This window comes from Trichosurus vulpecula, chromosome 4 (assembly GCF_011100635.1).
Source record: "Trichosurus vulpecula isolate mTriVul1 chromosome 4, mTriVul1.pri, whole genome shotgun sequence".
Lineage (NCBI taxonomy): Eukaryota > Metazoa > Chordata > Mammalia > Diprotodontia > Phalangeridae > Trichosurus > Trichosurus vulpecula.
Genome location: NC_050576.1, coordinates 91133737 through 91155246, shown reverse-complemented (window position 1 = coordinate 91155246; position 21510 = coordinate 91133737). Strand labels below are relative to the sequence as shown.

General features: G+C 36.0%; 1 protein-coding gene across 1 annotated transcript in view; it reads right to left on the bottom strand.

Moving 5' to 3' along the window:
• The window catches only part of CDC73 (cell division cycle 73), a 177645-nt gene that overhangs the window by 3256 nt on the left and 152879 nt on the right, over window positions 1-21510 (bottom strand). Inside the window, exons 12-16 of the mRNA XM_036755342.1 lie at window positions 15542-15577; window positions 14662-14749; window positions 5223-5384; window positions 3718-3818; window positions 1630-1771 (exon numbers count right to left, since the gene is read on the bottom strand). Of these exons, the coding sequence (XP_036611237.1) occupies window positions 1630-1771; window positions 3718-3818; window positions 5223-5384; window positions 14662-14749; window positions 15542-15577 (529 nt within the window). The remainder of the gene's footprint in view (window positions 1-1629; window positions 1772-3717; window positions 3819-5222; window positions 5385-14661; window positions 14750-15541; window positions 15578-21510) is intronic.

Sequence of the window (21510 nt, the reverse complement as noted above, 5' to 3'; positions counted from 1 at the left end):
ACCTTCCAGTGATAGATCACTTAGAAAGTGTAATTGAGTTAGTTGCCCAAGATCACACAAATGGTAAGCAGTGGAAATGTTACCACCAATCTAGGTCCTTTGATTCTAAGGTAAGCTTTTCACTTATGTTTGACTAAGTGTTACCAGTAAAAATCTGATATCGTATAAATTGCAATCATTAAGTAAGATAAAGAAATTACAGATCATGAAAATAGAACGCTCACAGATAATGGCAAGATCAAGAGTGTGACCACACCTGTGTGTTGCTGAAGGCAGAATGGAGCATATGGTCATGGAAGGAAATTGAGCTGTTTCAGGAACTGGGAGGTTAAATTACTTGAAAGGAGAGTATTTGTATGCTGAAGTCCCCTAGCAGGAGGGCAAGAGTTAGGGTAAAAGAGGAGACTAAAGGCACTAAATCCATTATTTTATATTTGAGAGGGGGAAAGTATTAATAAATAGCTAGGAGACCAATAAGGTATACTGGAGGGATGCCTTAGCAGTATCTTAAAGTACGTTATACATTTATAGAGACAGAAATGAGGAAATGCATTTCAGACATGGGGAGACCACATTGCAAAGGCACAGAGGTGGGAGACAGAATTTTATTACAGGAATTAGCTGGTGTGATGGTTCAACTGGATCATATCCATTTGAGGATCCTTCCAAGGAAATCCAGAGAAGAAAAAGTTTAGAGTATAATGTCTTGGAAGTTTTGGGAGTATTCAGAAAGCAGCACATGATCAAGAGTGGCAAATGCTAAAGGGAGGGTAAGGACTGTGAAGCTACTAAATTTGGTGGTCATTAGCATTCCCCTTTGAAAAACCAATGGCAGAAAAGGAATAGGAGTAAGTTAGACTGCCAGGGTTTAAAGATTAAACAGAGTGTGGAAGTAAAGGCACTAGACGTACACGTTTTCAAAAGGGTAGGAAATAAAGGGAAGAGAAATATGAGATGACATCTGATGACATGAGATGACATTTTTTTAAAGCACTACAGACACAAGTGTATTTGTAGGTAAATAGGAAAAGTGAGGGGCAGCTAGGTGGTACAGGGCTGAATTAGCTATACTTCAAAGTCTCTTCTAGCACACTAGACAGAGCACTAGGCCTGGAGTCAGGAAGACCCAAGTTTCAATCTGGCCTCAGACTCTTCCTAGCTGTGTGACCCTGGGCAAGGGTTTATCTACCTCAATTTTCTCATGAGTAAAACAGGGATGATAATAATAGCATCTACTTTGCAGGACGGTTGTGAGGATCCAATGAGATAATAATTGTAAAGTTCTTAGCACAGTGTCTAGCACATAGCAAACACCATATAAATGCTGTTATTATTATTAAAGGGATATGAGAGAGAGAATGCAGGATTTTCATAGTGCCTTCATATAGATGGAGGGAGGGAATAGGATCAAGGGATTAGTATGATCAAGCAACAGGTAAAGAGGTTACCCTTAGCTAGTTAGTACACATACATTATCCTTTGAGATAAAGGGGAAGAGAGGAAAAAAAGTGACAATGTAGTAAGTTTTGAGGATGTGATCCTACTTTCAAATTTACAATATATATGGAGAAACAAACAGGTTTGATAACTAAAGAGTAATGGTGTTTATATTTTACTATTTAGATTTACCTGTCCAAGGTTTCCCAAAAACGTAAAAACACTGGTCTGTCCAAATGACGTTTGTGATAGCTTAATTCTAATACTGTGACATCCCATTTCTGTACATTTGGATCTAGGCGTACTTCATCATACTTTAGATGAAAGGCTTTAACTACAAAGGAAAGAAAATAAAAGATTAGACTGAAAGAAAAATTATGACATTATTTTACATGAGATAAAAATACACAAATTCATTCATATAAGAATGAACCAGAAGGCCCACAAAATAAATTCAATAATTTTTCTACTACAGTTATGGTTTAGAAGAAACTGAGGTTACTATTTTCAAGAGAAAAAAAAACTTTTTTTTTATTCTTGGGAGTCATAACAAAAGGAAAAAATTACAACTCAGTCTAAGCATGGTAACAAAATTTTACTATATTTTACGTTTTACCATGCAAATAGAAGAAGGAAGGTAGATGAAACGATGAAAATTCATGTGGTAATTAATCTGGTAACGATGTGGATTAAAAAACCTTAACTGTGAGCTGTTGAACATATATTCTTTACTTGTTGAAAAAAACCTAATTGAGAAATAAAGACCAAATAGCATCTTTTCCATAAACATAATTTTGAAAACATCATCCCATGTGAAAAAGACCAATAGGAAACAAGTAACATGACTAGTATTCATAGCTGATATGTCTCATATTCTGCCATTTAAAATTAGTCAATTGGTGAAATAAGCATTTTCTAACTGAAGATGATAAATAGGGATCACACCATAAGTAAATTTTCCACTCATAGGAATAGATTTCCCAGGAATAAATTGTTTAGAAAATTATATAAGAATAACAAATTGCATGGAAACTGAAAGTCTTCTGATGCTAATGGAGAAGAGAGATTTGAAGAATTGCCCTACCAACATCTCTGATAGTTCTCTTCATTCAGATGTCAAAAACATACAGCATTAAGCATCCTATAATGATGATAGTTTATTGTACTGGTTCAAACCCTGTGGCTTCATTGGAGAAATGGAAATATTAATATAATAAAACTTCTTCCATCAAGGTAGACCAGCAAGTCAAACTAACTTACACTGTCAGAATGGGCAGAGGTACTGCGATACTGAGAGGTTATGTCACTTGCCCATAGTCACAGAGCTAGAATGTGTCAGTGGTAGGATATGAGCCCATATCTTCCTGAATCCAAGACTGGCACTCTGCTACACAATGATAACTCTCAATGATGATGAAGATGACAACGACAACAGAGCAGGCACTTAATGACTGTGTGTTGACAGATATAGGTACATTTGCTGAAGCTTTCATTAATAATAAGGCAGCTAAACGAGGTGATATGTAGATACAGTGCTGGGCCTGGAGTCAGGAAGACCTGAATTCAAATCTAACTTCAGACATTTACTAGCTATATGAGTGTGGCCAAATCCAATCTAGGCAAAGTGCACAATAAAAAATTAGTATTCAAATTAAGGCTGAATTAAATAGATTTCTATATGCATATGAAGAATATAAGCATATAAAAATCTGCAAATTAATTTCACATTTCAAAATTAAAGCACTTTAAGCTAATTTAATTTAAAAATAAATCTTACAGTCATAACAGACTATTACTAATCCCAGATTGGTATTATGGCCAAGAAAAGTTTGATCTTCTCAGTTTAAAAATTTCCATCTGTAAAAGTTACATGTAAAGTTTTACAAATTACCAATATGGGAAGGAATTGAGTTATCTCAATGACAAACTCTATGAGTACTGACAGGATTAAAAATACTCTATTGGGAGTTTGTTGTGTCTTCTAAGTGTGTGCATATAAAATCTAGAACAGATAACTGCCAACATCAAATACCAAGGTCTTATACTGATTGTACTTGAACATTTCAATTAAACCATGTATTCAATGCCTGTGTAACAGGAATTATGCTGGATGCTAGGGATACAAATCAAAAGCAGGACAGTTCTAGCCCTCAAGGAGAGAAAATACAAACTACAAAAAAATGCAACTACTCTTTTTTTCTACTAAATTTCTAGAAAAAAAAATGTGATTCACAAATGTTGTAAGGGGAAAATAATATAAAAGAAAAATGAGAAACTCACTTTTAGCAAATATGTCAACTGGTGATCCATCAGGTAATAACCATGGCCAACCTTTGAACTGCCAGGCAGGACCCTGCACAAAAACTGCCACAACACGATCCCTAAATAGAAAAGAAGGAAAAGACACTCTTATTAAAGACCTTGAGTTTTAGTTACTGTAAATCCCTAAGGAACCAGTCTCATAATTATTCATGTGACAGAGTCTGCTGTCAACACTACTGTGAGGCAAACAGAGCACATTAGCATAATTTCTCTTTATAATGTCACTGTTATAGCACATTAATGACTGCTATACCACCAGTGCATCTGTTTTTTGCAGTTATATGTCTTTTCAGCACAAATACACATAAAACTATTTTTATGTGTGATCCTTCTGGTCTTTTACGCCTATTCCTTTGCTAACTGCAAAATGATCTTAAGTTTTACTCTAAGACAAATCTCTTTTGATTGTTACCAGAATTAACTGACTTTAGTACATTATTTTTAAATTTTAAAAAATCACATTGATTCAAATAAAATATGAAATTTTATAGTATGGTAAAATAGACACTGAAAATATTGGAGAGGAATACTGTGTTAGTCTTACAATGCTTTTAAATAATAAATGCTTGTTCTTAAAAAGCAGTGGATTCAGTTGTAACCTCCACTTTCATTCTATTGGTTGCACGAATTATATTAATAATGATATTAAAAAGAACTATGCTAATATGTTGCCCGCTTCACAGTGGGATCACAGATCTTGAGCTGAAGCCAAGAAGTCCTAAACACTCTTTCTGCACAGAAGAAAACTGAGGCCCAAGGAAATTAAGTGACTTGCCAAAGGTCATACCAGTATTAAACGCAAGATCAATATTTAAGCCTGGTTCCTATGACACCAGAGTCAGCATTCTTTCAGTTGTACCATAAAATACAACTATGCTTTTATAACATACTTAACATCATTAAATCTTCTATTTCTTCAAATGTAGCCTTAATGTTAAGAAAGAACATATTTTTAAACTTCTGTTTAGACAGAAGTTTAAAAATATGCTCTTATACTACTATATTGAAGTATTAAAGGTTATCAAGTTTTTAAATCTCTGAAATAATTTAAATAAACTATCATTTAATTCTGCTTTGGCAAAACAAGTTGATGACTCAGCGCAAATATCCAAATGCAGGGGAAAAATAGAATTTTAAGTACATTAAAAAAGAAGAGTGTGTGTAGTGTGTTGCACATGCACATACAAACAAATTATATTGATCAGACTTTCAAAAAGACAAGTGTCCTATAATTAAAGGTTAATATAATCTTTTTCAAATTTAAATAAATATGCATATGTTGTTATAATGAAAAACAAACTAGTGTTTTTCTAAGTTGTTAAGACAGATTTAGATTTCAAAGGCCAAAAAGATTTGGTTCTATTGATAAACTATGATGATGAAACTTGAAAGCTTAGGAATTTAATAATAAATTTAAAACTAAAAAAGTTAACAAAATATTTTAAACTGTAAACCCATCTTACCAGTCTTGAGGCATAAGCTTAAGGGGCTGATCTACCACTCTATAGGGGACCGTTACACTTATGGCAGTACCCCCGGGCTGCATCTGATCTTTTCGTCTCTGAATGAGTGTTTCATTTTCTCGTTGGCAGCCTTGCTTTTTCTTCTCATCTGATGGGACAAATCTTCCAGAAAACAGAAATCAGAAAAGGGATTAATATCACAAAATATCAGAATTAGAATGGACTTCAAAGGTCCTCTAATCTAAGCTATACTTGAACACTATATTTTAATTCCCATAGTCTTATGACAAACTTTTAAGTAATATCAATTTTCAAACATTAATATCCAAATCTAAATATTAAAGTCAAAAGAGAAATTTTAATGTAAAAAAAGTAAAAAATTCAATATGGTAAAATTTTGTGTATTATGTATACAAAGATTAGTAATGCTTAATAAGACTTATGTCCTTTATGTCTTAAAACAGAACTTACCATTCTGAAGTTATATAATACGAGAAACTGTTAATATTTTATGAATTCTGATAGGTAATATTTAATTCTATTCTCCTAATTTACATTATTCTATCTTCTCTGCTTTAACTGGCAACTACAGTTCAACATTCTCCAAGTGCTTCAAAGAAGTATTACTACTACCATGTATTTATTTATACTATATTACCCACTATCAAACTTAACTGATAGCGGCACACAAACCACGACAAAAGTGAAACACCTGAAGAGAGAGTGAAAAGGAAGCACATGTTAAGTCTAGGGGATGTATCAAAGGAAAATTGTCCTTATGCTTGCTCTCATCCCTAAACAAAGGGCTCATCATCATGTAAACTGTTAATGTTAATACTATGGTCAGAAAAATGTTTAAAAAATGATGATGAGTCACTAAATATCTATTCTCCTTCTCTTAAGTATCTCATACTTGTTCTACACAGAAGATAAATAAAACATGTTTTAATAAAAGTAAAGAACTTATATACTATATATCTGTCTCAAACCTCTTTAATTCCTTGGGCACTTAGGTATCCTGTTATTTTACTTTGGACCCATGAGATCATTTTGATCATGTGCTTCATTTATGCATGTTTATGAATACATACGATTCCTCTAAACCTTATACTGAGCATGAAAAGCCAAAAATAACCCCCAAACCCCAAAATTTTATGAACTGTTATTAGCTTATATTAAAGCTATTATAATTTAACAAATATTTAAGTTATCTATTATGTATAACATATTGTGTCAAGCACTATATAAGATACCAAAAGAGGGCCTTCAATAAGTTGCATGACAGTGCAAAATAAAACTACATATTAATGTATCTGCTCAAGTTGCTGGGACAGGAAATAGTACAAGAGCAAAATTTTAGAAAAAATATTCAGATTACCTCCAACCTTTAAATTTCATAATGATTAACACTTCAACTTGATATATAATTCAACAGAACCTTCTGAAACAAAAGTCTAAATACCAATGAGCAACATAAAATACTACTCCATGAACAGAGCTAAAAAACATTCATACCAAGACAAAACTTTTTATCAGTTCTAGAACATTCACACTTTCTAGTTTCTTTATTCCTAAATAGCACTTCTGGCAAATAATAGCTTCTCCTCTTGGCAGTGGTAATTTAAAATTACTGTCTCAATTTAAGAGTCTCCTAATGCTAGCGCACCCCGCCCCCAGCCCCACCCCGCCCCCATGCTCACTCGCAAGAATTAAGAGGGGGTAAGTAAACAGATATCACTTTCATCAATCTTCACCCTTCTGGGTCTCTCTATACCCTTTCAATCACCCCTTTCTCTTCAATACTCTCTTCTCTATGGGTTTTTGGGACGTTGCTCTTTCCTGTTTCTCTTCTTACCTGTCTGATTGTTCCTTCTGTCTCCTTTGTTGGTCCACCATTCAAGTCATGCCTGCTAACTAACCAAGAGAGTTAGGCTCCTGGGCCCTCTTCTCTATTTCACTCGGTGATCTCATCAGCTCCCAAAGTAAAAACTGTCATCTCTATGCAAATGAGTCTCAGATCTAATTGTTCAATTGTATTTTCTCTCCTGACAAATGGCCTTGCATCTCCAACTGACTATCAGACATTTTGAAATAGATGTCCTGTAGACATCTTAAACTCAACATATCCAAACCTGAACTCATTATCTTTCTCTCCAAACTTTCCCCTGTCTTCCAGACTTCCCTATTACTGTCAAGAGAAACACATTCCTCTCAGTCACACAGCCTTGAAACTTAAGATGTCACCCTCAACTCCTTACCGTTTCTCACCCCCCCCATATCGAATCAGTTCCTGCCACTACCTTAGCAAGAACTCTTGGAATACATAACCTTCTCTCCTCTGACACTGCCATCAACCCCAGTGCAGGCCTTCATCCCCTCATGCCTGGCCTGATGCAATATAGCCTGCTGTTTGGTCTCCCTGCCTCAAGTCTTTCCCCTCTCCAATCAATTCTCCATTCAACTGTCAAACCGATCTTCCAAAAAGTACAGGACTAAACGCATCAATAAACCATATTCATAAAATAAGCATAATAAACTTCTGTACTGTAGTGACAACTGTCATACCCAGGATGGCTGCTAGTGCAGGTTCTTTTATCTGCTTTACTAGGAAAGATAGCTGTTTCAGGGGTCTACGATCTTCTTTAATTACATAAAATACAAACAGAGAAAGTACAGAGAAGAGAAGTAAAGATCAACAGACAGGACTCTACAGCTTGAATCAAAGCAAAACTGCTATATTCACCACTGGATCGAGAGAGCCTTTACCTATGAGCAATTGAGGAACTCTGAACATGTGGCTACTCAGTCTTGACCAGGGAATCACAAGGTCCTTCTTGTAAGTGAGTCCCCAAAACAAAAACTCACCTCTCAGAATATATACTCTTTTGGCTAACAGGCTCAGAGCCAGAAGGCATCACAACTCTCCTGACTCCCTGCCTAATTAGCCTAGTATAAAAAGGTGTGTAAAGCATTCCTACAAGCAAGCAAGCTTCCCTTAATGGCCTCCACATGAGGCCTATTGATGAGCAAGGAAGATCTTATTTCCCATTAACCTTACAAGTACCTTAAGGATTGAATATGAAATCTTTTTGATTTCTGGTCTGTTCTTATTACTCCACTTCATATACTCTGCAATCCAATGACAGCTGCATCTTTGCTGTTTGTTCCTCACACACAGTACTCCATCTCCTGACAATGAGAATTTTCACTGGCTGTCTAACAACTCTGACACTCTCTACCTCCTCAATCTGTCTCCTAGTTTCCTTCAAAAATCAGCTAAAATCTGCATTTTGCAAGAAGTTGTTACCAGTCCTTTATATCTTAATGCCTTCCCTTCTCAGATTACTCTCATTTTATTCTGTTTAACATAAATGTATTTGTACACATAGTTGTATGCATGTTGTCTCCCTCACTAGAAGGTGAGTTCCTAGAGAGGGAGTGTTTTTTTTTCCCTTTCTCTGTATCCTCAGGGCTAAGCACAGCCCCCAGCACTTAATAAATATAACTTGTTGTTTGTCCTGACATCAGGGAGGTGATACCATGATATGCAAGTGAATTGGATTTAAGTGAGGGAGGGATGTACAAAGTTATCAGCCTCATTTTCTCCTCCAGAGCTATTTGGATCCAGTGGCAAGTTATCAGATCAGGAAAATGAGATGGCCCTGGATGTAGTGGGAGACCTTGGCTTTTTTAAGCCAAGGTAATATTTTAACAGGTCTCAGTTTGACTGAGGCATCACCCATTCAATGATTAAGGCTAGGTAGGAAATGAGGTAGAGAATGGCCTTTTTTTCCTAGTTTAAAAAGAAAATCAATCTGAGAGGGGAAGACCCTCAGGTTTTTTGTTATTCACTCTGAGTTAATCAGGGCCCAAACAACGACCAAGTGAGGCTGGGGCCTGGGACCTATTGTTGGCCAATTAAAATGAGAGCCAGAATGATCTAGGTTTAAGGCATGATTCTTAAAGAAAAAATCTAGCCCCCAAACCCCAAGATACCTTGAGAGTTAACTGATAACTATACTAAGGAAATTAAGATCAACATTACATGCAGCTGTTTCACTCATGGCCCTATCAAAGCCAAATAAAGTCTAACAAAGAGTAGGACAGTTTTGCTATTTCTACAACTGTGGTTTGGGAGCATCTTGTTACACTGAAGCTCTACCAGTGGCTAGATATACCTGGTGCAAAAGTCAAATGAAACAGATGGCCCACTCCACTCAGAAACAAAGGTAAAAGTTAAGCCAATTTTGTTTTGTTCTGACTACCTTATAAAAAAAATTCTTAACAAAAATAATTTTGATTTTCCTGTCTTTTGCCACATGTCTCAATAAATCTAAAGTTATCTAACCTTCACTACTTTCCTGTGCTATACTCGAGTACTTATCTCTTTTATACAAAACTCAAAGTAGATAAACATAGGCTATATGACAAATTTAGGGGCTCTGTAAAAAGTGAATTTAATTATTTGAATTTTCACTTTAATTTATTCTGGCAGTAGTGCATAATGAATAAAGTGCTAGACGTGTAAGCAGGAAGACCTGAGTACAATCCTGTCCCTGACATTTACTGTGTGACCACAGGTAAGTCATGTAACCTCTATGAGCCTCAACTGTAAATAAGGGTTACTAAGATCTGTACTTCTAGCACCTTATTTCTCATATGGTCGTTAGGAGGTTAAGATGAGATAAAGTTGGAAAACATTTGGAAACCAACATTTGGAAACCTTAAAGTCCTATATAAATGCCAGCTATTGTTATTGTCAAGAACACTAAAATGTTAATGTAGTAACTGGCATTTGAACGTTTAAAAGTTGGTGTTTTAATTTAAAAATTAGCATAGATGACAATGATAAAATGTTTAATACCTGTTTACCATTAAGTTTGAACAAAGTAAAGCCAAACAACCAAAGAGGCCACAATCCTAAGGTAAAACATTCTTAATTTTACTTTTAAGCTTAAGTATTTCAATGTTTAATACCTCATGGCAACTGACAGCTTCCCTGTAGTGTAAGTCAGCTGGAGGCCTTGCTATATAATTAATGCATAATTGAAAACCCCCCTCAACACAATTATAGTACCAGCTGTAGCCCATAGCTCATGCTGGCATAGATTCAATTTGGGTTCTGCATAAAGTTGAGTGTTCTTTTATTTTGTTATTTCTTCAAAAAGTCACAATTTTAAAAATATCTGGCTCTGAACTGACAAAATTAAGTTTATAAATGAATATTATAAACCATTATCAATTATTAAAACGTAAGATGTATGTAGGCTGTAAAGTAAAAAAAAAAAAAGAAGAAGAAAAACATGCATTATAAAACAAAATAATTCCCTATTAAAACACCCTAAACATGGCTATAAAATATTTTCTTAAAGAGACTACAATCTTCCCTCATAGATTCTTGTCAACCTGCACTGCTTCTTTAAAGATCAAAACACAAAAAAAATAAATTCTAGGGAAAATAATAACTTGGGAATGTTGCATAAGTAATTTACATTTATACAGTGTATATTTATCCCTATAGCACTGCCTAGCATTACATTATAGCAATTTATCAGGAAAACCAATTTTTACTTCTGCTGTTTGTAAATATCATTTTAATTGTCTCAAATCAGAAAGCAAAGCATTAAAACTAAAGAAGATGTTATTATTTTTTCATTAAAATAACATTATATATGATGTATAACGATTAAATCAGAAAGAGTTAAAGTGCATTAAGGATTAGGTTAGTTTAAAAAAAAAACAACTACACAATAATTCCAGTTACTGTTAAATTTAAACTTCTTCCTCCATCTCTAATTCCTAAAAGTCAGAAACTAGACCCAAATCATATTTGAAACAAATATACTAGAACTCAAAAGGAACTGGTTATTTAGGAAACTAGGTATGAAGGTTGGCTAAATATGTGGCAAACAAGTACAGCACAGAATAACTCTTTATTCTATGGGATTATGGAAACAACATATTTCACCATTTATTTGAATCAAAGAGGATTTCTAATAGGTAATGCAGCTGTGGATATTTTCAAGGATAAAATGTTTATTAGCCTGCTACAAATCCTTAAAACTATAGTCTTTCTTTGCTGCCTCAATGTGGTATGGAGGTTACTGTGAGAACTCAATGACTAAGTCAGTGAAGCGCAAATTTCAAGTTCTATCAAAGCAGAAACGGCTCCTAGAATAATTTTAGTGATATACTATATCTCAGAAGCATTCTGAGAACTAGCCAAACTCCATACAAGGAGATTCTGGTGATGAATTCTTTGCTGTGGCACTCCAAGAAACAAACAAACAAACATTGAAAACAAAATAGTCTTCCTACACAAGGGTAGGCATAGGGGAGGATTATGAAAAGTTATTAGAAAATCGGGATCAGAATAAGGGCACAGGCTTATAGATTACACAAAAGTTTCGTACCTACCTATCACAAACACAGCAGGAAGTCTTTGGATACAGTGAATAACAAATATCATCACAAATGGTCAAACTGAATACATCTTAACAGAAAGGATAAGACTCTTTCTCAGAATCACAGAATCTTCGAGTTGGGAGGGAGATCTCTTCCAACCATACCTGAATAAGAAGACTTATTCAGATCCTATCTCTGACACAAACTAATAGTGGGACATTGGGCAAGTCTGATCCTGTATAGTGAGGATAATTCTACTACTTCATATGACTGATGTAAAGATCCAATGAAACAAGGTATATAAAGCACTTTGCAAACTTTAAAGCACTATACAAATGCTCCACCTCACTTTTTTTTTTAAACAATGGACAAGCCACTTCAATTCTATGACTCATTCTCATCTATGAAATGGAAAAATATTCCTTGCACCACCTACCTCACAGGTCTGCATTATGTAAGACGCTTCAAAGCTGAAAAGCGTTACACAAATGTGAGCTATTTATTAAGAGTAATTATTAACAGACAATGACAGTGAAGATAAATTGTCCCCAATGCAAATAAAAACTTTTAACATACCAGGGATGCTTAAAACTCAGATTTCTGTAGAGGTGGAAGACATTTCAAAATAAAGTATATAAGTAAGACAACACAATTTGTCATAACAAAGATTAAAATCAACACAAAATCAGAAGAATAAAATTAAGAAGATAGTAGTTTACATGTGAAAACAACTCCAAGCTGACTCATGCCAAATAAAAGGATCTGTATTTTATCCTACAGTGTGTGCCACTCTCTTACACAGAGTAACACGATCAGACATATGTTTTATGAATATCAATTCGCAGTTCAAAAAAATTTTCTAGCAGTTCTACGGAAGATGGTTTGAAGCAGTAGTGTCAAACTCAAATAGAAATGAATGCCTAAAAGGTTACATATTGACTTAGAAAAGCACAAATTGACATTCTCTTTGTTCAATTATATTTTCATGCATTTTGTTATTTCCCAATCACATTTTAATCTGGTTAGGGGCATTCTAGAGTTTGACACTTCTGGATTAGAGAAAGGAGAGACTAGACCAAGGAGACCAATCAGGAGGCTTTGGTAAAAATGGAAGCCTGAGCTAGGATGGCCACATGAGGAGAAAAAAGGGAACAAATGAAAAAGATGCTGGAGGAAATAGACTCCACAAGGTTTGGCAAGTGATTAGATATAGGGTTTGAGTGACAGGGAAGAGTTAATATAAACTGAAAGGCTGGGGACATGACTAAAACAACAATGATGCCATTAAAAAAATGCAGGTACATAGAAGATATGTGGGAAGGAAATGGGAGCTTTGTTTGGTGATATGGAGCTTGACGTGTCTATTGGAAGTTTAGGCAGAGATGTCAGTTAGCTAAATTTATTAAGCCCCTACTGTGTCCCAGACACTGTACTAAGCACTGGGGCTACAAAGGACAAAAAAACCAGTCCCTGTTTTCAAGGAGCTCATTGCTAATTAGAGGAGACCATATACAAACAACTATGTACAAATAAACTATATGCAACATAAATTAGTGGTAACCTCAGAGGGAAGGTATTAGGCTGAAAGACTAGGAAAGTTTGCCTGTTACAGAAGGTGGGATGTCATGAAGGCAGAAATGGCAGAACTCGGCAACTGATGAGATATGGGGGATGAGAGAAAGGACTCAATGATGACATCTAAATGATATCCAGAAGGCAGTAGGTAACATGAGAATGGAATTCAGGTAAGGGAATAACAATTGCTAGAATTCAAATAGCAAAATTGTATCTTTTGATCTTCATAACCCCATAAGAAAGGTATTACTATGATCACCCCTATCTCATAGATAAGGAAACTGAGGCTGAGTGAGGTTAAATGACTTGCCTAGGATGACACAGTAGGCATCCCTGACTAGATTTGAGCCCAGGTCTTCCTGATTCCAATGTCCAACTCCCCTACTCATAGTGTCATCTATCTTCCTGCCTCTAAACAGGCAAGACCATTTCTTAGCTATGTGGATAAGATCAAATGTTTATTTAGAAAATACACGCACTCATACTGATTTAATATTTATATCTGATATAACTGGTTTCCTTTGAAATCCTCTGTATTTTATTTTGTACATTTAAAAATAACATTCTGAGAAGGAATCCTACACTGCCAAAGTGGTCAACGACACAAAAAAGGTTAAGAAACCCTTCCCTAGATATATAAAATTAAAAAAAATAACATTTATACACAAAAGCTTCAGAAAATTTGAGTACCTGGTAATCTAGTATGAGAATTTAAGTTCTAGTGTTGGTCCTTCCACTAACTGGCTGAAATAGATTTGATTACATCTAAATTTGTCTGTTTCATACTCACTATATTACTTGTTTCCCTATCCTTCTAACAATTAAAGACACAAAATACACCTTAATGTTGAAATTTCATAAAATTAAGAAAGACTACATACTATTTTGGACAGCTAGGTGGCTCAGTGGATAGAGTGTTGGGCCTAAAGTCAGGAAGACTCATCTTCCTGATTTCAAATCTGGCATCAGAAAATTCCTAGCTGTGTGATCCTGGGCATATATAACCCTGTTTGCCTCAGTTCCTCAGCTATAAAATGACCTGGAGATGTTAATAGCCAACTGCTCCAGTATCTTCGCCAAGAAAACCCCAAATGGAGTCACAAAGAGTCGAATACAACTGAAATGAATGAACAATATATGCTATTTCAGAAAACTAATTTTATGATTCTTGATTTAAGTATGTTGTTGATATTATACAGAATATTATGACAATCACGTTGAAGACTTTAAATGAGGGACAAGTCATATTTAATTGTTTAAAAAGTCTCCAGTCATAAAGGACTTATTAACTATCATTTCAAGCAATATATGTACATCACAGCATCAGTAAAAAAATAAAGATAAGACTGAAGCATAACAATCAAGAATAAGTACTACTGTCAGTAAACTACTAATTCTGAATTTGACTTTTATATCTTCAGATAATCTTTTGGAAAACGTATGTTCATCAACCACTTACTTTAGGTCCTGGAGAAGGTCTTTTGCATTAAGCATGGTTATTAAAGAGGTGGTAGCTGCTGGAATAATGATAATGGGTGTTCGAGATCCTAAAAATGAGAAGTAACAAATGTTTTCAATAAAAGGAAATGAAAATTAAAAACAGCTATAAAGTGCTACCTCATTCCAAATGCCAAAAATGAAAAAGGCAATAGTCATTTTTAGAGGGGACTAGGAAGAATTAGTCCAACCATCCTTGAAATCAACCTGTGGTTATGCAAGAAACGTCACTAAACTGCTCATATTCTGACCCATTCTGCTACTGGGCATATACCCCAATAACGTCAATGACAGAAGAAAATGCCACATGCATACCAAAATATCCATAGACATCCTTCCCTTAGTAAACAAAACAAAAAACCACCTGGAAACAAAAGAGATGCCCAATGAGCGTGGAATAGCTGGCAAACTGAGGCATATGAATGCAGTAGAGAATTACTGTACTAAAATGAATCAATTCAGAGAAGGCTTTGTATGAAGTGATAGAAAGTAAAGTGGAAATAGAATAAATATACAGAGTGACTGAAAATGTAATAGAATACAACATTAAAAGAATGGCACTGGTCAATACTGCTTCCAGGAGGATGATTTTGGAATATATTTTGTTATTTCTAGCAGAGAAGTGGTAGACTACAAATGAGTAGGAAAATGTTGTATGCTATTAGTTGTGCTTACTGTACTGCACAGTTTTACCTAACTTTTAAAAATGAATTTTAAAATGTTTAAAATAATTGAGATGATCATTTAATAAAAGAAATTTTCTTCCTTGGATGAAAACCCATTTATCTATAGTGTTCACATTTATTTGGTGAAAAAAAATTTAGAACTATATAGGCACTTACCTTTTTTCTGGTTTGGAGGTGGTCTTGCTTGGGAAACTATAACGAAAAAAATCATAGAATTTGGAATACTGCAAAAACTGAATTACTTTTAAAAATTAAGATGATCTAAAACTTTGAAAAATGACAAAAATGAGACTAGTACAATAATGATGTAGTGGAAAGAACATAAGCCCCACTTCAAGGCTTAACAAATTATCATTTATTTCTCTTCTCTAAAAACACATCAGAATCTCAAAGTACCAGGTATAGCCTCTGGTCAAAAGTTATTAAAACCTAACAGATGATTCTATGTGATTTTCTGTTGAAAGTTCATCCATAATGAAAAGCTTCGCAACATTATTAGTTTTTTTTTAAAAAATTTATTTAACATATTTACTTTTCAGCATTGATTTTCACATGAGTTTGAATTACGAATTTTCTCCCCATTTCTACACTCCCCCACTCCAAGATGACGTATATTCTGGTTGCCCTGTTCCCCAGTCAGCCCTCCCTTCTGTCACCCCACGCCCCTCCCATCCCCTTTTCCCTTCCTTTCTTGTAGGGCAAGATAAATTTCTACACCCCATTGCTAGTGTATCTTATTTTCTAGGTGCATGCAAAACCTTTTTTTTTTTTGTTTCTGAACATCTGTTTTTAAAACTTTGAGTTCCAAATTCTCTCCCCTCTTCCCTTCCCTCCCACCCTCCCTAAGAAGTCAAGCAGTTCAACATAGGCCACATGTGTATCATTATGTATAACCCTTCCACAATACTCATGTTGTGAAAGACTAACTGTATTTTGCTCCTTCCCAACCGATCCCCCTTTATTGAATTTTCTCCTTTGACCCTGTCCTCTTTTGAAAGTGTTTGTTTTTGATTACCTCTACCCCCATCTGCCCTCCCCTCCATCATCCCCCCCCCCTTTTTAATCTTCTTCCCTCTTCTTTCCTGTGGGGTAAGATACCCAACTGAGTATGTATGGTATTCCCTCCTCAGACCAAATTTGATGAGAGCAAGATTCACTCATTCCCCCCTCACCTGCCCTCTCCCCTCCTCCCACAGAACTGCTTCCTCTTGCCACCTTTATGCGAGATAATCTACCCCATTCTATCTCTCCCTATCTCCCTCTCTCAATATATTCCTCTCTCATCCCTTAATTTTATTTTATTTCTTTTAGATATCTTCCCTTCATCTTCAACTCATCCTGTGTCCTCTCTCTCTCTCTCTCTCTCTACATATATATATACATACATATATACATACATGCACATTCACTTATATATATATACATAAACATATGTATATGCATATTCCTTTCAGCTACTATGATATTGAGGTCTTATGAATCATACCCATCATCTTTCTATGTAGGAATGTAAACAAAACTTTAGTAAGTCCCTTATGATTTCTCTTTCTTGTTTAACTTTTCATGCTTCTCTTGATTCTTGTGTTTGAAAGTCAAATTTTCTATTCAGTTCTGGTCTTTTCACCAAGAAAGCTTGAAAGTCCTCTATTTTATTGAAAAGCCATATTTTGCCTTGGAACATGATACTCAGTTTTGCTGGGTAGGTGATTCTAGGTTTTAATCCTAGCTCCATTGACCTCCGGAATATCATATTCCAAGCCCTTCAATCTCTTAATGTAGAAGCTGCCAGATCTTGGGTCATTCTGATTGGGTTTCCATAATACTCAAATTGTTTCTTTCTGGCTGCTTGCAGTATTTTCTCCTTGATCTGCGAGCTCTGGAATTTGGCGACAATATTCCTAGGAGATTTCTTTTTGGGATCTATTTGAGGAGGCAATCTGTGGATTCTTTCAATTTCTATTTTCCTCTCTGGCTTTAGAATATCAGGGCAGTTCTCCTTGATAATTGCTTGAAAGATGATATCTAGGCTCTTTTTTTGATCATGGCTTTCAGGTAGTCCAATAATTTTTATATTATCTCTCCTGGATCTATTTTCCAGGTCAGTGGTTTTTCCAAGGAGATATTTCACATTGTCTTTCATTTTTTCATTCCTTTGGTTCTTTTTTATAATATTTTGATTTCTCATAAAGTCACTAGCTTCCACTTGCTCCAATCTCATTTTTAAGGTAGTATTTTCTTCAGTGGTCTTTTGGACCTCCTTTTCCATTTGGCTAATTCTGCCTTTCAAGGCATTCTTCTCCTCATTGGCTTTTTGGAGCTCTTTTGCTATTTGAGTTAGTCTACTTTTTAAGGTGTTGTTTTCTTCAGTGTATTTTTCAGTATTTTTTTGGGTCTCCTTTAGCAAGTCATTGACTTGTTTTTCATGGTTTTCTCGCATCCTTCTCATTTCTCTTCGCAACTTATCCTCTATTTCTCTAACTTGCTTTTCCAAATCCTTTTTGAGCTCTTCCACGGCCTGGGACCAGTTCATGTTTTTCTTGGAGGCTTTTGGTGGAGGCTCTTGCACTTTGTTGACTTCTTCTGGCTGTATGTTTTGGTCTTCTTTGTCACCAAAGAAAGAATCCAAAGTCTGAGACTGAATCTGGGTGTGTTTTCGCTGCCTGGGCATACTCCCAACCAACTAACTTGACCCTTGAGTTTTTCAGCGGGGTATGACTGCTTGCAGACTAAAGAGTTCTATGTTCCACGTTTGGGAGGGATGCGCCAGCTCTGCTCTCCTCCTTCCCCAAGAGCCCCCAACCTGGACTGAACTTAGATCTTCAGCAGGCTGTGAACTCCTGCTCTGATCCGCCACTTAATTCCTCCCACCAGGTGGGCCTGGGGCCGGAAGCAACAGCAGCTGTAGCTGCCCCACCTCTGCTGCCCCAGGGGTGGTGGCCGAACCACGAACTCCTTCCACTTCCACAGCTTTTCCCACTAACCTTCTCTGCTGTCTTTGGTGTTTGTGGGTTGAGAAGTCTGGTAACTGCTGCAGCTCACTGATTCAGGATGCTAGGGCCTGCTCCGCCTGGCTCCTGGTCTGGTTGGTCTGATCCGCTCACGCTGGGCTCTGCTCTACTCCCAGCTCCCAGCTCCCAGCTCTCAGCTCTGTGTGGGATAGACCTCACCCAGAGACCGTAAAGGCTGTCCTGGGCTGGAGCCCTGCTTCCCTCTGTTGTTTTGTGGGTTCTGCAGTTCTAGAATTGGTTCAGAGCCATTTTTTATAGGTTTTTGGAGGAACTCGGCAGGGAGCTCACGCTAGTCCCTACTTTCCAGCCACCATCTTGGCTCGGACCCCCCAACATTATTCGTTTTATAATAGAGGTATTTAGGTTTTGGCCCCTTTCACATGTAGGAAGGCCATCAAGAGAAAAAGAATTAAGTTTGTAAGCTATTATTTAGCCAATTTCTTTAATATGGTATATACAATAAGATGTACTTCATTCAGCCCATCAAAATAAAATGGGCAATTTTAAAAAATAAATACAGATAAAAGATGTGTGGTGTCCTAAACTCCATGGGAAATAGCCCTCAAGACAGAATACATGGAAGGGAGAAAAGAAACGCATGCTTAAATCAGTAGCTAGGTGATCAAACTCTTAAGAACAACTGATTAGGCAGTTTTGTTATTTGTTAATAATCAAGGCAAAAGATTTAGTTTCAAGCAGTTTTAAATTACTGGTGAAGGGAAAAATTATACATTACCTGTAAGCTTCCTTTACCCATACCAGCTATCCACTATTAATGGAAAATTGAAGTCATCCCTTCTTAGTTCAGGCCTTCATTACCTCGTGCCCTGATTATATCAACAGCTTCCAGTTTCTTTTCCCTCTCTAATCCATTTGGCTTTCTCCCATGAGATTAATTTTATTCAAGAACACACTCTCTGACCTTATTGTTTCCCTACTCAGAATCCATCACTAGTTCACCAGTTAATGCCTCCTGAATAAAGTTCATACTTTCTGGCATGATTCTGTAACCTGGTTCCAAACTACAGAAAAAGTGGATTAGACTGGGAGGCAGAAAACACATGTCTGAATCCTAACTCTACCACAGAGTGAACATGGATCATCACTTAACAATTTTGTAATTCTGTTTCCTCCTTTGTAAAAGTTATGACAATATTTGTACTACTTCAAAGGGCTTTCCATAATGATCAAATGAGAAAACATAAATAAATGTGTATTATATAATGTCATATAAATCTAACTTGCTAATTAATCTAATTACTTCCTGTGCTTTACTCCAACTATTCTATTCATGTAACACCACCTAACTCCTAGAATGTTACCCTTCAAAATTATATTCATAGTATCATAGATTCAAAATTGAAAGGGATCCTAAGGGATCCTAGATACTGTCTAGTCCAATCTGCTCATTTTACTGATGAGGAAATCCACACACAGTGACAGAAGCTGTTACTGAATTCAAGTCCTCTGAATCAAAAGTCAGTGGTCTTTCTTGTCGCTCCCTCCTTGCCCACATGCTTCTAGTGCCTTTCCTCTGAAATTACCTTCCATTCAACCTGTATATCTTAGATACAGGGGTTTTTTTTTTTTTGCATGTTGTCTGTCCTCCGTTAGAGTTAAGTGCTGTAAGGGCAAACCTGGTATATGGCCTTTCCCTGCATCCTCAGAGGTTAGCACAGTGTCTGGCATATGGCTTAGTTTTGTTCATTCTTCATTTTCAAAGAGAACTAATGACATCACCTGTCTTGACTTTCAAGGGAACCGGATTTAAGTGAGGCAGAGTTGTACAAAGTTGTCAGCTTCACTGCCTTCCTGAGCCCTCAAAGTCCAGTGGCAAAACGAAAGTCAAGACTGGAGATGCAGTGGATGTATGTTAAAGTGCTGAATAAATGCTTGTTAAATGATTGCCTCTCAATTTCATCCCATCCCATTATACCTACTGGACGTATTTTTCAAGGGCCAGCTCAAATGATACCACCTGATAGTAAATGATCACTCTATCTTCTAAACTTGTATAGGGTTTATTATTTACCTCACTGTAACTACAATTACTGAATGTCCAGAAAAGAAAGCTTTCTGCAGTCATAGGAACTGTGAAATAGTTCAACAGCATGGATATAATAGTTTTATCAGTGGAAATTACCTTAAAGAAGATATATTATCACCTCCTTCGTTAATACCTCCATAAAGACCACAAGGCCTTACCATCTGACTTACAGTTCAAACCTATATATATTGTGTTCACCTGATCAGAATATGAACTCTTTAAGAGCAAGGACTGCCTCTACTTTTCTTTGTGTATCCCAGAACATAGCACAGAGCTTTGCACACAGTAAGCACTCATTAAATGTGTTTTCATTCATTCACTGTAGCTGTGTATACATAGATGTATAATTTGTGTACATGTATAACTCACTCAACTATATTATAAATTCACATTTTAAACCTCTCTGTATTCCACAACTATTTATTAAGCATTTATTGTGTACATTAACATACTAGATGCTAGAGATTCAAATAAGAAATCAATAGTTCTTGCTGCTTCAGGGTAGGTGGGGAAGATGAGAGGACTGTGGAGAAAGAATGACATACACACAGTATAATATAAAGTAGAAAGTGACAGAGTAAAGTGCTGAGAAATTAGACTAAGGCCAGGCCCCTTTACAAGAGGTAAGGGATGCAAAAGGTTTTATAGAAGAGATGGTAAATGCATGCATAGGGCCTTGTAAGAAGAGAGGGTCTTCAATTCCTTCCACAGTGACTAGGAAAGTATTTGTCATATGGCATGGATTCAGAAAGGAAGAGGATCTGCAATGGGGGCTGAACCTATAATTTCATTGGTATATGCAACCCTGTACTGGTGCATAATGGCACCTTCTCTGCAATTTATATTAGAGAGTTACCAAGGGTAAAGAGAGGTTAAGGGTCCTGCTCAGGGTCACAAACACAGATTTCATCAGAGATAAGAATTGAACCTATGTTTTCCAGGCTCTGAGGCAAGCTCTATCTACTCAATAAGTATTTTTATTAGATGAAGAAAGGAGTATATGAAAGGGAGATATTATTCTCTTCTTGTATAAAACCACAGTAAAGAGAGATTAGATTTGCTCTGCTTAG